This window comes from Morone saxatilis, unplaced genomic scaffold (assembly GCF_004916995.1).
Source record: "Morone saxatilis isolate NCDOM2014 unplaced genomic scaffold, NCSU_SB_2.0 Contig4, whole genome shotgun sequence".
Taxonomy (NCBI): domain Eukaryota; kingdom Metazoa; phylum Chordata; class Actinopteri; family Moronidae; genus Morone; species Morone saxatilis.
Window position 1 is genome coordinate 12,427,563 of NW_023339984.1, and position 14,395 is coordinate 12,441,957.

The 14,395-nt window shown below is 37.9% G+C and overlaps 3 protein-coding genes across 3 annotated transcripts in view; 1 reads left to right on the top strand and 2 right to left on the bottom strand.

Moving 5' to 3' along the window:
• The first annotated feature begins 2,267 nt into the window (after positions 1 to 2,267).
• LOC118338539 (thioredoxin-like) lies at positions 2,268 to 6,343 on the top strand. Its single transcript, XM_035675852.1, has 4 exons — positions 2,268 to 2,389; positions 3,165 to 3,269; positions 5,421 to 5,486; positions 5,998 to 6,343. The coding sequence occupies exons 1-4, from the start codon at positions 2,366 to 2,368 to the stop codon at positions 6,061 to 6,063; spliced, it is 261 nt and encodes an 86-aa protein (XP_035531745.1). The 5' UTR covers positions 2,268 to 2,365; the 3' UTR covers positions 6,064 to 6,343.
• A 3,547-nt stretch (positions 6,344 to 9,890) lies between these two features.
• cunh4orf48 (chromosome unknown C4orf48 homolog) lies at positions 9,891 to 13,397 on the bottom strand. The gene is made up of 4 exons (XM_035674887.1): positions 13,288 to 13,397; positions 12,937 to 13,067; positions 12,049 to 12,137; positions 9,891 to 11,003 (listed from the first exon to the last, which is right to left on the bottom strand). The coding sequence occupies exons 2-4, from the start codon at positions 13,046 to 13,048 to the stop codon at positions 10,932 to 10,934; spliced, it is 273 nt and encodes a 90-aa protein (XP_035530780.1). The 5' UTR covers positions 13,049 to 13,067; positions 13,288 to 13,397; the 3' UTR covers positions 9,891 to 10,931.
• Positions 13,398 to 14,284: 887 nt separating this feature from the next.
• The window catches only part of LOC118338468 (negative elongation factor A-like), a 1,900-nt gene continuing 1,789 nt past the window's right edge, over positions 14,285 to 14,395 (bottom strand). The window contains exon 8 of the mRNA XM_035675767.1: positions 14,285 to 14,295. Within this exon, the coding sequence (XP_035531660.1) occupies positions 14,285 to 14,295 (11 nt within the window). The remainder of the gene's footprint in view (positions 14,296 to 14,395) is intronic.

A 14,395-nucleotide genomic window follows, 5' to 3' on the forward strand; every position in this document is an offset into this window, starting at 1 on the left:
TATAGATACCCAAGGGTTAGCAGTGTAATTGACTGTGCAGCTGATTCTTTCACCCCTGACAAGATTGCTTGGTAAGGAGAACCAGGCCCAATCACAGCCTGCAGTTCATTTTTTTGTTTTAAGCAAGGAAAACACCATCCAACTGTGTGTGCTTTAGGCATTATTTAGGCATGTATACGACAAAGGTAGGCTGTAGACCTAGGCCATTTTTATAGAAGTCAAAGAATGCTTTTTGATAGTGAGGTTAGTGTTTCAGAATTATATAAACTCCAATACTCTTCCTGTCTGTCTGTCTGTCCATAACATGCATAGCCAAAGACAGTGTTTTTGTAGAAATACTATAGATATAACAATAAAGACGAAAAAATGATTATCTGTTCCCTTGTTTGGGTTTTAAGCCTTCTGTTGCCATCTGCCGATTTTGAAGACTACAACCGGAAACCAAAGGATTTCCTGTTTTTTTAATTAAGCCTGGAAAAATGGAAAAACAAAATGGCAATGCATTAAAAAAAAAAAAAAAAGGTTTAGATTTTCTTTCTTCAGAATGACTATGACTATCAGAATAGTTTCTGTTTGATTTTCTGTCAATCATATAATCGACCAATCCCTGCAGCTTTACTTTTTTAATCAGCATATCATTTTGAAATATAGAAAAGCAGAAGTGGTTTAAAGAAGGAGCAGCTAAAGTGGCCTAGTTAGATAATAATAGCCGGCAGCAGGGGTGTAATTAGGGCTGCACACTAAGGATTCTTTTCATTTCCAACTGATCTGCAGATTTAGTCTATAAAATCTACACAAACTTTGAAAAATGCTCTTCACAATTTCCCAGAGCCCAAAGTGCAGCTTCTTTTGTTCAAAACCCGAAGAATCTTCATTTATCATAAATGACAAAGAAAATCCATACATTTAAGCTGCAACCAGCAAATGTTTGACATTTGTGCTTGAAACAATCGATTATCAAAAGTGTTTTCTTTTGATCGAGTAGTTGATTAATCGGCTAATCCTTGCAGCTCAAGGTGTAATGAGGTTTTCACAACAGCAAACCTAATACGTGTCTCCCTCTGTAGCAGTATGGCCAGTGTCGAGCAGGTGGCAGCAGTTGGACAGGTTTTGGTGGACCCAGGAGTGGACCTGACCCGGCGGTTCAGAGCCCTATTCACCCTAAAGAACCTGGGAGGTAAAACATGTCCACAAAAAAGTTCTAAGATTTGGGTGTTCTGTGGAAATGAATTGTGGTTTGTGTACGTACGTTTTAGCTGTTTGATTTTAGCACTACAATGACAGCAGGGAAATTGAAAAAAAGAACTCTTTGTTTACAGAAACAAGAAAATATTACTCTTTTTAGTGAAGCAGTGCAGCTCCCAGCCATTATTTAAGCAATGCAGTGTTGCCTGCAGTAGGGATGTCCCAACCCGATCAACAATCAGTATCAGCGCCCATCAAGAAACCTTTTTAACTGATCAGTATCGGCTATTTTGAGCTTTATTGATCCAATCCCAACTTTTGTTTTAGATCAGCTGTCACAAAGCTCCACTTTGAGCTCTGTGTCAGTGTGAGAGAGAGAGCAGAGGCAGACCTGTCCGCTGCAGAGTTTTAAGCTGACTCTGCTTGAAGAGACACACTCAATACGCCACTGCAAGTGCAACAAAAGTCTTGTGAACAAAAATCCAATAAGCGTAATTACTAAATTAACAAAAAAATGTAGATATAACAGAAATAAATGATGAACAGAATACAACAATATTGGATCAGCAGATACTTGATATTAAATTCGGATCTGGGGCTAAAAAACCTGGATCGGGACATCCCTAGCATGCAGCCATTAGTGGAGCAATGCAATTCATCTCTCAGCTTACTGTGTTTTGCATCTTTCATCCCTTTCCCACTTTTATAAATCTTTCTTTTCAACACTTAAAACCTGTATAATGTCCCACATCTTTTCATACATTATGGGTTGTATCCAACTTTTCATCCAGCTCATACTAATTAAACTCTTCCCCCACCTTTAGACTCTCTCCTCCACACAAATTACAGCCAGCAATGCAGTTTAGCGTCACTGACGACCGTCAAAATAAAAGTCTTCCTCAGAGAAATAAAATAATTAAAACAAACGCATTAATTTTGAAACCCAAAATAAAATTACAAATAAAAATTTACAGGCAGAGCACACCCGTTGCTTCAATGCCGTGTACAATTTCCACTGTATTCATGATTTAGCAACGCAACGATGCACTTTTATTTGTTTAAAAAGCGAAGCAGAAGGATGTGGGCTGTGGTTAGAGACGGATGTGGACGCAGCCGCTGACTTTAAGACGCGGTGTTTGTTACCTTGAAGAGGAAAGACCCAAACTACTCCACAGTCATCATGGTCCGTGAAGTGAAAACCCTGGTAAGTCTTGTTTACTTATTTATTTTAAGCTCTTATTGTTTGTAAATATTAGAAGCCAGTGTTGGAATGAATAAACACATTTATTTCAGTGTTTCAACTAAAACTACAGTTTTCAGGTAGTTGTACTTTACTTTTCCATTTCCATTTAATTTCCACTTCCCACTTTTTTACTCCACTACATTTATTTTATAGCTTTAGTTACTTTGCAGATTTAGATGATTACAGACAATATAAATAAAGTAATGAGGGTTCGAGCTGTGCGTAAAAAACGAAACGCCTACTTTCATATGATACCAAAAAAAAAAAGGTGTGGAAGTGTATTCCTATTTCTGTCTCTTAAAACCTGGTTGCAATGTTTCAGGGCGGGTCTGGTTGTTGCGATCACCACGTGATGAGCGGTAAAGTCTCACAACTACGGGAAGAGATCATTATTTATTTATCTCCACCTCTAATGTTGCATTATGTCAGAGACACCCACAAAGCTCTGGGTTATAACTTCTTAATGTTCCGTCCCTAGTTATTACAACCTGTATTTCTTTATATTATTAAGCAAAGTGTCCTGAAGATACATCATGTAAAACCTTAATACCTTTATTCTTATTTCTTTTCACCATGACATATAACTATTCGAATCCTTCAGAATTATTTTCTTGCAATATTGTGTGACTTTTTTTCCAAGTTGGACATAAAATATGTGAGTACATTTCCAAATATAAAATAAAGCTGCAATAACTGAGCTCAGGTTTAGTCAACTATCTGTTTTCTTTTTCTGTAGGATGAGTTCAATGCCATCCTGAAGGAAGCCGGAGACAAGCTGGTGGTTGTGGACTTCACAGCCACATGGTGTGGCCCCTGTCAAAGGATTGGCCCAGTATTTGTAGTAAGTTAATGATTTTTAAATATTTGGGAAAAGGAAAACCAAAGTAAGGGCTGAAAAACCACTTGATGTCTGTATTGACATGTCTTAGGGGCAAGGAGAAGAGACAGGTACGCTTGATGATGGGTACGAAAAGTAATCTGGACTAGAATCATTTTTAAGATAAAAAACGTGTTTTTAGAAGGAAAATGTAATGGCTGTACATAACTTGAATAAATAATACAACTGAGATTTTCTCATTCTGTGTGTAATGCCTCGGTGCTCAGTCCTCTGACTAAACGTCCTTGCGGAACAGGGGCCCTCGTTTCAAGACGCTGAGAACAAGAAAGTGATTTTCCTAGAGGGTGCGAGTGGGATGCTCTGTCGGCTGTCGGTAAAGTGGTGGTTTTTACCAGTAGGGGTATGTATCACAACTGCTGCAAGTCCAGGGGGGACGATTCCAACACACACCAGTTCACGACGTACAGTGACCTCTATACGCTGTGTGTCCAGCCCACGGTATTTGAGCCCCCGCAGTAACTTCTGGCAGGTGTTTGCCGATGGTGTAATAATACTGAAAGCAAATGTTGCAGCAACCACAGCTGGCTCAATGTGACCAAAGTGCCAGGCGTCTCTCTGCTCGCTAAGTGTCACCAACAGTTGTGACATGAGCAGGAGAGCAACCTTCCCCTGCACCCCCCGCCTCCTCTTGCGGTCTTAACATTACACAACAGCAGGTGATCACCTCGAACAAATCGTGGCTGCTATTGTAGGCGCGAATGTGGCGTATACCCCTCTGAGCCAACAACATTGTGATTGACATAGGGACCTCATGTGTTCTGATCATAGTGTAGGGGCCCGAATCCCCAGACACTGTTGCTTGCAGGTAGTAGTCTGACCTCTGTGAAGCGCTGTTATAACATGAAAATTGAACACCCCTCTTTGGTTCTCAACCTGGAGAGACTGTCATCGCAACCGCCGCGTCTGAGGGAGCGGCGCACCACACTCGTTACATTCCCAAACAGCCAGGCTCACCTGATGAAGCCAAACCAGTTCATAATCTTACTTTAAAGTTATTCTGAACCAGTTAAGTTAAAATACTTTGGACCTAAAATCAGGCTACTTGGAGCTGTTCAAACATGTTTACAGAATTACCTGGATACATTTGTAGTCATAACGTCACCCTATTGCTTTGTGGAGTACCATTTGGCATTATGGCCGTCGTTGTGTTGGTCTGTTGCAGCCAGCAGCAGGACTGCCCTCATTGGTTGCGCCTGGTATCAACTCATAGTTGCAGGAAACAATGGCAGCTTGCCCGCTCACAATGTCTTGTTACACATTAACAGAACACTAAAATATTTTTCTGAAAAGATCTGAGGAGAGAAATAGGCAACGCAGTAACCAGAGTCTTGATACATATTTGGTCAGCACTGCCTAGTTTTACAGTTTCATCTGAGTTTCGTGCTTTTTGCTGGACATATTCACTGAGAATGACTCATGAGGAAGCCGCACCCGAAAGCATACCTCGCTTTATCGTCTGTTTTACTCTAAATGTGATCATAGCTTACACAATGTACATGGTCAAATGCTGCGTGGAAGAAGACCATAAACTAGCCATTAAAACAATGATTATGTTAGAAACTGTTTACTTCTAAGACCCAGAAGCTCTGTCCACTATTTACTTACTGTCAGTGGTTTAAACAAATACAACCTGCAGGTTTGTACACATGTTCTACTAAACAGAAAACAGTGACGAGTAATTTGGGCAGGTACTGTAGGAAACACAGAAGGCTAAAGGGAGAGGCTCAGGTGTCCTTATCAAACAAGTCATAATAGTTGCCTGTTTGTCTGGTATCTGGATGACTTTGCATGAAACAAGTCTGGCAAGTCTGACAGAATTCCCGTCAGTGCACATGCAAATATATAGTCCTGCATTTAAAAGCTGGCTCTACTGCTTCCTTGAGGGGAGGCTACACACATTTCTGGCTTAAGTATGTAATAATATTTTTAATATCTTAAATTCACACTCACAGAAAGTCTTTCCTTGACCTTACGGTTCATACTGGATGCTTCACACATGTGTTGGTCTCTTTGGCTCGTGCATGTTAGCTTGAGCAGAGTGTTGTTTTTGACTCCATCTCACTGTTGTTCTCTTTGCTCTTTTTTTTTTTTCAGGATGTGAGTTCATTCTGCCAAATACGTTCGATGCCCACTTTCCACTTCTACAAGAATGGAGAGAAGGTAAGGATTGCATGAACATATACAGCTAATATGCTGTGAATTGTGTTGCTTTATTTACACATTCAGCAGCTACGGAGCTATGTTTACATTCATTTAGAGCAGCGTTTCTCAAATTTGGAGTCAGGACCGAAAGCACAACAATGGTGTGATATGTGAATTTGTTTTCCTCATTAAAAATTGATGCCCTTTAGTCCCTGTCCAGTGGCTCCCTGTGGCTCCATTATTTCACAGTTCTCCAATTGTAAAATTGTGTAGCTATTACACACCAAATAAAATAAAAAAGTTTTAAGTTTTAACATTGCATCAACTAAAATGAGTAATTTTTAATGTCCTGGTGCCTCTTTCAATATATTTTCTCAAACTTCGTGGCTAATAGTCTTGAGTCTCCCTAGCTGGGCTAGCTATAGATTCCAAATCCAAAAAAGGAAAAGTCTTTGAGGAAAATAAAGAATTTAATAGTGCATGACCAGATTCAAAGTTGTTTTAACCCTCTGTCTGTTCTGTCTTTCAGGTGTTCGAGTTCTCTGGTGCTGACACAGCAAAACTGGTGAAAACACTGGAACAATTGAGAACATAAAAACCACACTAGCCACCGCTGCCCTCTGTACACACTGTATGTACAGTAACATCAGGTCTTCTGTTCCACACAGGAAATAATAATTCATTCCATTCATGTAATTGGTGACATACTGTAATCCTGTCAGTTTAGTGTGTATGTAGCGACTATCTTAACAACAAACAATTAAAACCTGATGACTACTTTTTAATTCTGATTTATATGAGAAATTGGCTTTGATCTCAACTTGCATTATGTGTCCAACATTATGGATTTAATAAATGAAGATAAAATACAGGAACTTTGTGCTCTTTTGATTCACATTTTAATTCATAACCTAAGTCTAGGTGCAAATTCATGTTCCAAGTAAAGAAATGAAATGGCCGCCAAACTTTGAAAATCCCCTTAGATTAACCTTAACCTTTTTAAATGTGCCATAACACTTTCTATCCATCGAGAACGTGCTGTTGGCTTGTTATATTTCCACTGTAACAGTAGTTGTGCTAATAGTGTGGTGAAACTTCTGTAAGGGTGTCTGCTAAATATTGCAATAGCTGGCTGGGCTCAAAGATAGTAGACCAGAATCTAACCGGGTCCAGAACATGTACATAAAGGGGGGCTTTGTCTTGATCGCAACAGGAGCAAATTGCGTCCGTTCCTGGTAACATTTTAGTTAGAAAGTTAAATTATAATAACCTGTGTCTTACGCAGACAGATGTTGATGGGTTCTGTTCAAAACTTAATCTAAAATATACAAACTCCAAACTCTTAACTCCGTTGTTCCCTAATCTAAAAGTTACTCAATCCAACCAACCTTCTGGGAAAAGATGGGAAGGAAACAAAATTCTTTTTGACCAGACTGTGCCCTTGGAAATACCCAAAGAACTGGGATTTAGGTATTTCATATTCTCTGATAAAGTGCCCTGAACCGTAACTGGAATGTAGAGTCTACTAATGAGGGTGGAAACAGCCCATTGAACACAACAGATAACAAAGTGAGTGCCTGTTTAAAGTGCAACCTAAACTGGGTCCATATCTTCAATGAGCCATTCCCAATTGGGTGGACTGTCTGGCTTTTTTGCTGGAAGGTAGTGGTGCACATACAGCTGATGGTAAGGACACTGGGGTTAAAAGCAAACTGTTTGAGCCTCCTTCCTCATAGCCTCAGGCCTCTTGAACGATTACACCCTTGACATGACAAATAAAGAACACAGATGACACAACAAACCAAGAATGACGTCTTGCAACATACGTGTTTCGTTTTTTTTTTCCACTTACCACCAGAATGCAGTACAATCACATACTTGTTCTTGTCCCCACTAACAGAATTTTGTACAGCATCCAGGTACATGCAGTTCTCCTGCTGATCAAAGCACTTTGTGATCAGATAAAAACAGAAAGAAATCCTTGTTAATTCTTCCAACCTAGAGCATTTTGGGGGTAAATGGATGAACATCTGAAACCCTACTTAAACCCTTCTCTCACATTTACATCAATAATTTAGTAGCTGCACTTTAATCCATGTTTGCTTTGCATTAAGTTTCATGTAAATAATTCAGATTTCATTTACGAATATTCATCACTGTGGTACAATATTAAGTTAAACTGAAAGGGCCTAATTTAAGGTGGCCCCTGTGCTTTCAGCTGATCTTGAAGCCTCCATAATCGTGCCACCATTTTAGACACTGAGTTCAGGGAGGCAACTTAATTCAATGCATGGTTGCAAGTGTGACTTGTTTGTTATACTGGGTGTGATGAAAACCTAACAAACACTATACAAAGAGATAATCTGCTGACACGATTACAGATCCTTCCTGTTCGTCTTCATGTTCATCTTCATGACCTTTTTTCCGCAGGGTTTCTGAACAGTCTCCCTGATATAATCAACACACTGAACTTTAATCACTCACTCAATCAAAGAATCAGTGACTAATGGTGCACACACTGTAAGCAAGCGAACTCCAAGTAGTACCTCAAAACTGGGAAGTGATCGTTTTTTGTGTTTATTCTATGATAATATACAGTGCAGCTAGAATAAAGAATAATTATCTGCCCAAAACAAGGTTAAATGAGAGTAGTGACTCGTGCCAATCAGAAAGGATAACAAACTTATAAAAGGAGGGAGCCGACTGTCCTCCGGGCCCCTGATCCAGCGGAGCCTTCGAGTGAAGCCGATCGGACCCACAGCTGTGTTATTTACTTATTCTCTCAAATAAAGGAAGTTGAGGACAACTCTTGCTTTAATGTCTTTCTCAAAGTACAACAACAACATGACACAAAATATAAGTTCTAATTTATTGATTTATATAAAACCTTTAAGTTGCAAACAGTATTTGCGTTGAGTTGTGTTGAACGTAAAATTAGAACTTAACTCAACTTTGGTTGGTTTTTCTTGAGTAAAAACGTGTTTTTTAGAGTGAAGTAGGTTATTTTTTTGTATAGCTGGTTTCAAACAGTCGACAGGTGAATCATTAAACATCTAGGTCCCTCATACGTTATACCCAATAAATGTTTTTGCCTCTTTATATTCTGTTAAAGTGGGTGCTTCTGTGTAAAAAGGTTGCCTGTATAAGAAGATTTGCGTCTCTTGTGCTGGCAGTACATGGTGGTGACTCTGGGGCTGCTAATTCACTGCCTCAGTTTCCCTCTGTTTGTCTCTGTTTACAGTATTTCACCGCATATGCATTTACAGCCATGGGAAAAGCGACGAGAGTGCTGCATCTCTGCGGCACAGCTGGCTGCTTGCCTTTACTCAGAGCGCCCCCTGCTGGTGGTGACACAGGTATTGCAGATTCTTTTTTTTTTCCATGTTGTAATCCCTGCTGTAAATACAGACTAGTGTGTATGGGCGGGGATGAGGTCAGCTAAAACAGTAGGACCTTATAACGTCACTTACACACACACACACACACACACACTGCAGACCAGGTCCTTGGATAAATAAGGAAGAGGGGACGTGCTGCTATGATCCAAGGCGCTGCTCTCAGACAGAGTTAGATGAATTGTAAAAGCATAAAATCTTTACCAGGACTTACACTCGACAACAATCGAATCTACTATTTTCTGATGCCAAGGTGTTTCTTGCTCGTATCGTTTCATCTGTGAATTATGATGAATGGATAAATCATTTAGTCTAAAATGTCAAAGACAGTAGTAAGTAATGCCCAACACAATTTTCTACACCTTAATGTGATTTGATCAACAGTCCAAACCTCTAAGATTTTCCACTTTTAATGATATAAAATAGCCAAAAGCAAAAAATATTTGGCTTTTTTTTTTGCTTAAATTATGACTGACTATTATGAAATGATTACTAGGTTATCAAAACTGGTGGTGGTAGATTTTTCTGTCAATCTAGTAGTTTTTTTTTTGCAATATTTAACTTATATATGAACATATTTGCATTTTGGTTATAAAAAATGTGACCTTTAGCACACAGGGGTGGACGTAGGCATCATACTGTCTCACATATTGATAACAATTGAGAAAATAAGATTCATGGCAGTGAATGAAAGAAGCTGAAGACTTAACTTAGAGATTAACTTAAATATTAATAGTTTAATTTACCGGTTATTGTTGCTCAAATGTTGAATGTTTCCCCATTTCTCTTCTCTATTCTGTGACATTGAACCATTGTAGAAGTGGAAGTACTTTTTACACATTTGTTACACATAGTCATCGCAGTGCTACACCTACAACTGAGCTGTGAGACCTAGCAGATACCACAATAAATGAACGAATGAATGAATTTGTGTCTTTATCAATGCCAGCACAAACCCACATTGCGCTTCTTTATCACACTGATGATCCAGCCAGAGAAGATAATAAAAGCAGCAAAGGGATCATTCATTGTTTTTATTGATAGGTACAACATTAAGACAATAAAAGGGGCTTCTTGTGACATAATGTTAACAAAGTACACTGTTCAAGAACAAGCAACAATAAAGACAATTGTTATTTCTATCTCTATGTGCCCTGCTGCAGCTAGCATTCCTCTACACGTCCTCCTCTTCCTCTGCCGATATTGCAGTTCATTTAATATCGTTCAATACTATTCTTGCATACACCTTTGTCAGACAAAGGAGACAGTCTGTAGACTCCTTTACATTTACCGTGTACATATACAATCTATACATACAATCTATATTAACAGTAGATTAACAAAAAGTGCTGTAAATTCATGCTACAGTGCTGTGCTAAATCAAGACCTACAAGTATACTTTTTTCTGCCTCGAAAAGTCTGAAAATAATATTTGTTGAACTTCTGATGAAACTAAAGAAAACACATTTCTTTCTGCTCATTCCTTTAAAAAACATCATGGTTATGACAAAGAAAGTCTTCTTTAATAAGTCACCCAACCAGGCTCAAATCAATTCATTCTGATCAGTGAACTTTTACTGATTCCTAAAGTTAATTTAACTAATTAAAACATTTTTTTTTTTTCAGAGCAATTAAATAAATTCCATGTGATGCTACAGTTTAATGTGTATAATCGTCGTAAACATTAATCTCGTACAACACATTCAACAAGTAAGTTTACCGATGCATTCTACTGTATCTACATTATTCAGTCAAAATACTAAAAAGTACAAAAAATAGTTTATGCTTCAGGAGACGCATGAGAACCGACCCAAATCCTGTGATGATGGAGACACAATGTAAAAACATCAGTGGTATAAAAGTTGTCCCAAATAAGGCAAAAACAATAACTTTCCCTTATGATGCATGACGTCAAATCAAAGCTCCACTCAACAGAGATATGAGAGAAAATAAAATAAAGTGCCTATAAGTTAAGATGAAATTAGAGGTTTCAGAACAGGGTTGTTGTTGTTGTCAGTGTGTCGGGGGGATGTGATGGCAGGTGGAAGTGTCCTCGGTGTACTGGAGCTCAGCGCAGTGAGTTGGTGGTCATACAGTCACACAGAGCCCTCCTCTCCGCCCTCAGCACCAGCGTCTCCGTCTGCAACGGACAAAACAACACGTCACCGTATGGAGCAGAACTCTTTTTAACAGTTTCAGTTTGATTCATTTGCTAAAATAGTCCAAAGTCCAGATGGAAGAATCTCTGAGTTTGTCAAAAAATGTTAAATAAAAGTTGTCTTCAGTTATTACCGTGTGTGCTCACAGCAACTAAACTATGCTCTATTTGTGAGGAACACTGCAGGCGCTACAAAAATATCCTACAACACATTTATCTGTTTTTATTTACAGATAAAGACGCTGGAACTGAGCATCAATCAAAGATAATGCAGCGCTCTAAACATTGTTTCTTAGTTATTAGCTATAACATGAGAATATTTATAAAATTGTATCAAGTGGATCACAGACTGGGTGGTGATTTAATGGGTTAGTGCATTATTATAAATTAGTTACATAATATTGTAAATATTTTTTATATAATAAAAGATATTTCAGAAAGCTTTGATCTTTCTAACAAGGTTAGATGTAAAATTGTATTATTAATATAACATTTATAACTACACCAGCTGTTTGGTTGTTGTTTTTTTGTAGTTCTATTATTTTTTTATGTAAAGATTACAAAACTACCTCTTTCTTCTCAACTTTTTAAAAACCTAACCAGGGACGAGGGCAGGAAATAAGCTTCAGCTAGACGCCTTATAGACGTCCGTTTCATTGCTTCGCCATATGAAAGCATGTTGATCTGTCCTCGTTGAATAAACTCAACAAATAAATACCTTGCAGCCAGTACAAAAAAAAACATAATAAAATACATAAAACATAAGATATAAACAAATAAAACATACACTAAAAGCTGTAAGATCATGTATGTAAAATGACAGCATGTCATAAAGCCTCCAGTCTATCCAGCCATTATGATCCAACCCAATAATCAAAGACAAAGTCACCACCATCACACGCCAATTGTTATATGAAAGACTCATCAACTGGTGAATCATGAGCGTTTAACACTTTGATAGGATGAGACATGGAAGAATTTTTGCCTCTGACAAGGAAATGATATAATTTCATCAGCCTTCACCTACCCTGGCATCAAGGTTGAAAGCGGTCTTCTTTAGATCTTGCAGTGCCCTCTGCATAAACTCAAACGCGTGACAGTCCACACATGGGCGACCTGGAAATAAGAGGAAATAATATTATTATATTGGTGTTTTTTCTTGGTTGAATTCATTATTTTGTGTTGATTTTTATTCATTTCAAAGCAGATTCTCTTGTTGTAAACCTCACAGCGAGCCTTGGGACAGTGCCCACGGTGGTCACAGGTAGGCTGAATATCACAGGATAATGGGTAAATATTAAGAAGCACAAGTACAGTCAGTCATGGATGTGACTCAGAGATGTCAGTTAGCTACACAGCAATATTTACCTAAGGTCAGCTAATATTAGCCACCAGAAGATCGTGTTCATCCTGAACTAATCTAGCAGCAGTAGAGTTTATTTAAATAAGAGTGTTTTATGCTTCTGAATCCAACTTTTTCACGTGTAATAAGAAGATTCTGTTATATTCCTCTTACAGTCCATATAATCTTACTTTACGTTGTTTTTATTAATTCACTAAGGAGCTTTTTCCATCTTGACAGTAGTTCATATAACTTGATTTTTCCATTTAAATGTCCAAGTATCACCAACGGCGGCTACGAAACAAAAGCATTGGTATTTTTCTTTAAATGTCCACATTGTTTGAACCCGTAGAGATGATAAAATGGGTCTTGAAGTAGCAATGTAGGCCCATTTTCATGTTGTGATGTATCCACCAACTAGGATGACCTACAATTCCCAGTAAGAAACCTCTGTGGGGACCTGCTTATCACTACAGACTATAAAAACATCACTGTATCACACAGATTTCCACCTAACCTGCACTGAAAAGGCAGGAAAAATAAAATCCCAATCACATATTTAAATCCACCTACTTTCGGCAGGGATGACAGTCCCGGTCTCCTGGTCCGCATCAGCAGCACCGAGAGAGAGGAGCTGCACCGCCAGAAGGAGCACCGCTGCCTGCACATATCCACTGGATGCCATACTGATGGTGATCAATTACCTTTATAAAATTAGAAATAAAAAAATTACAGGTGTGTGTCTTGCAGAAATACAACAACGGGAAATGTCCTACACGGCCCCCAGTCACTGAAATAACACAATCTGAAGGGCTTTGTTTGGAAACCAGTCCAGTTTTCATCGGTAGAGGTTAGTTTGTAATTAAAAATACAACCTCCAGAGAAGATTCACTGTTTATTTCACAAAACTGCATGTTTACCCACCGTGAATCAGTCGATGATATATTGCAGAGCACCAGATCAGCGCAAGATGCCCACCTAGGGTTGTTTTATGTGGATCCGGGGAGTGCGCATGCGTGTGGCTCGTCTAAAATTTGCTTTGGGGACCAGAATCAAGACTTCCGGTGACAACATTCAAAATAAAGGTCTTGATAAACCTCCAATTAATTCATATATCTTTATGTTTTAATATAATATCGAAGTGAATAAATACTTTTACTGCCCTGAAGCACACTATGAGGCACTAGTATTTCCGTTTTAATAATAATAATCTAGTTTTCTTTACTCTTTTCAGATTTAGATACAAAACATTCAGTTTATAATATATATATTATATGTTGTTAATTGAAATAGGATACCCACTTTATATCTATATACAATTGAAATGCTTACATGCTAATACATAAGTAATGATGCATTATTGATTTAATGTATAACACTCAACATAATATATAATATGTACATCCAACATTATACTTTATTATAATACTATATTTGTACTGAAGTAAAGCAAGTATGGTGTTTTTACATTGCAGTACTTGAGTAAAGGATCTAAGTATAATATATAGATAAATATTGTAAGTCATTTACTACATTCAATGTCAAATATTTCAGATATGTTCAAGATGTAGTATCCAGATTGAACTGAAATAAAAAGAACGTTCAAAAATATAATAAATATATAGATAAAAATCCTTTGTGCATATTTTTAAAGAGAGATAATTCAATGTTTCTACTTTTTTTGCAGTAATATTTTGAGACATCAAAAAAACTACACCGAATTATTTCAACTTAAAGGAAAATACAGCCACTTTTTATACACTTATACCTGTTTAATGTAGGCAATGCCTCTCCACACATGGTCTCTACATCAGGTAATAACGAGTGGTGCATATTTACATCAAATTGCCACAACACACTGAACCTGGGGCTTTTGTGGGGGGTCCAGATTTGCCCCGGGTCCTCGTGGTACTGTGTTGTTCTAGCATAAGACTGTGTAGTGCAAATGATATAAATGTGACATATTTATATCATAAGTGACTCAGTTTATTTGTTTATTTATTTATTTTGAATGTATTTATTAGTTTTTTGT

Bases quoted from the DNA above. Each gene is read 5' to 3' on its own strand.
- LOC118338539 (XM_035675852.1), top strand. From the start codon at position 2,366: ATGGTCCGTGAAGTGAAAACCCTG. The intron at 3,270-5,420 runs GTAAGTTAATGA...TTTTTTTTTCAG, and splicing joins GGATTGGCCCAGTATTTGTA to GATGTGAGTTCATTCTGCCA. The intron at 5,487-5,997 runs GTAAGGATTGCA...TCTGTCTTTCAG, and splicing joins TCTACAAGAATGGAGAGAAG to GTGTTCGAGTTCTCTGGTGC.
- cunh4orf48 (XM_035674887.1), bottom strand. From the start codon at position 13,048: ATGGCATCCAGTGGATATGTGCAGGCAGCGGTGCTCCTTCTGGCGGTG. The intron at 12,138-12,936 runs GTAGGTGGATTT...TCTTATTTCCAG, and splicing joins GACTGTCATCCCTGCCGAAA to GTCGCCCATGTGTGGACTGT. The intron at 11,004-12,048 runs GTAGGTGAAGGC...TGTCCGTTGCAG, and splicing joins CTTTCAACCTTGATGCCAGG to ACGGAGACGCTGGTGCTGAG.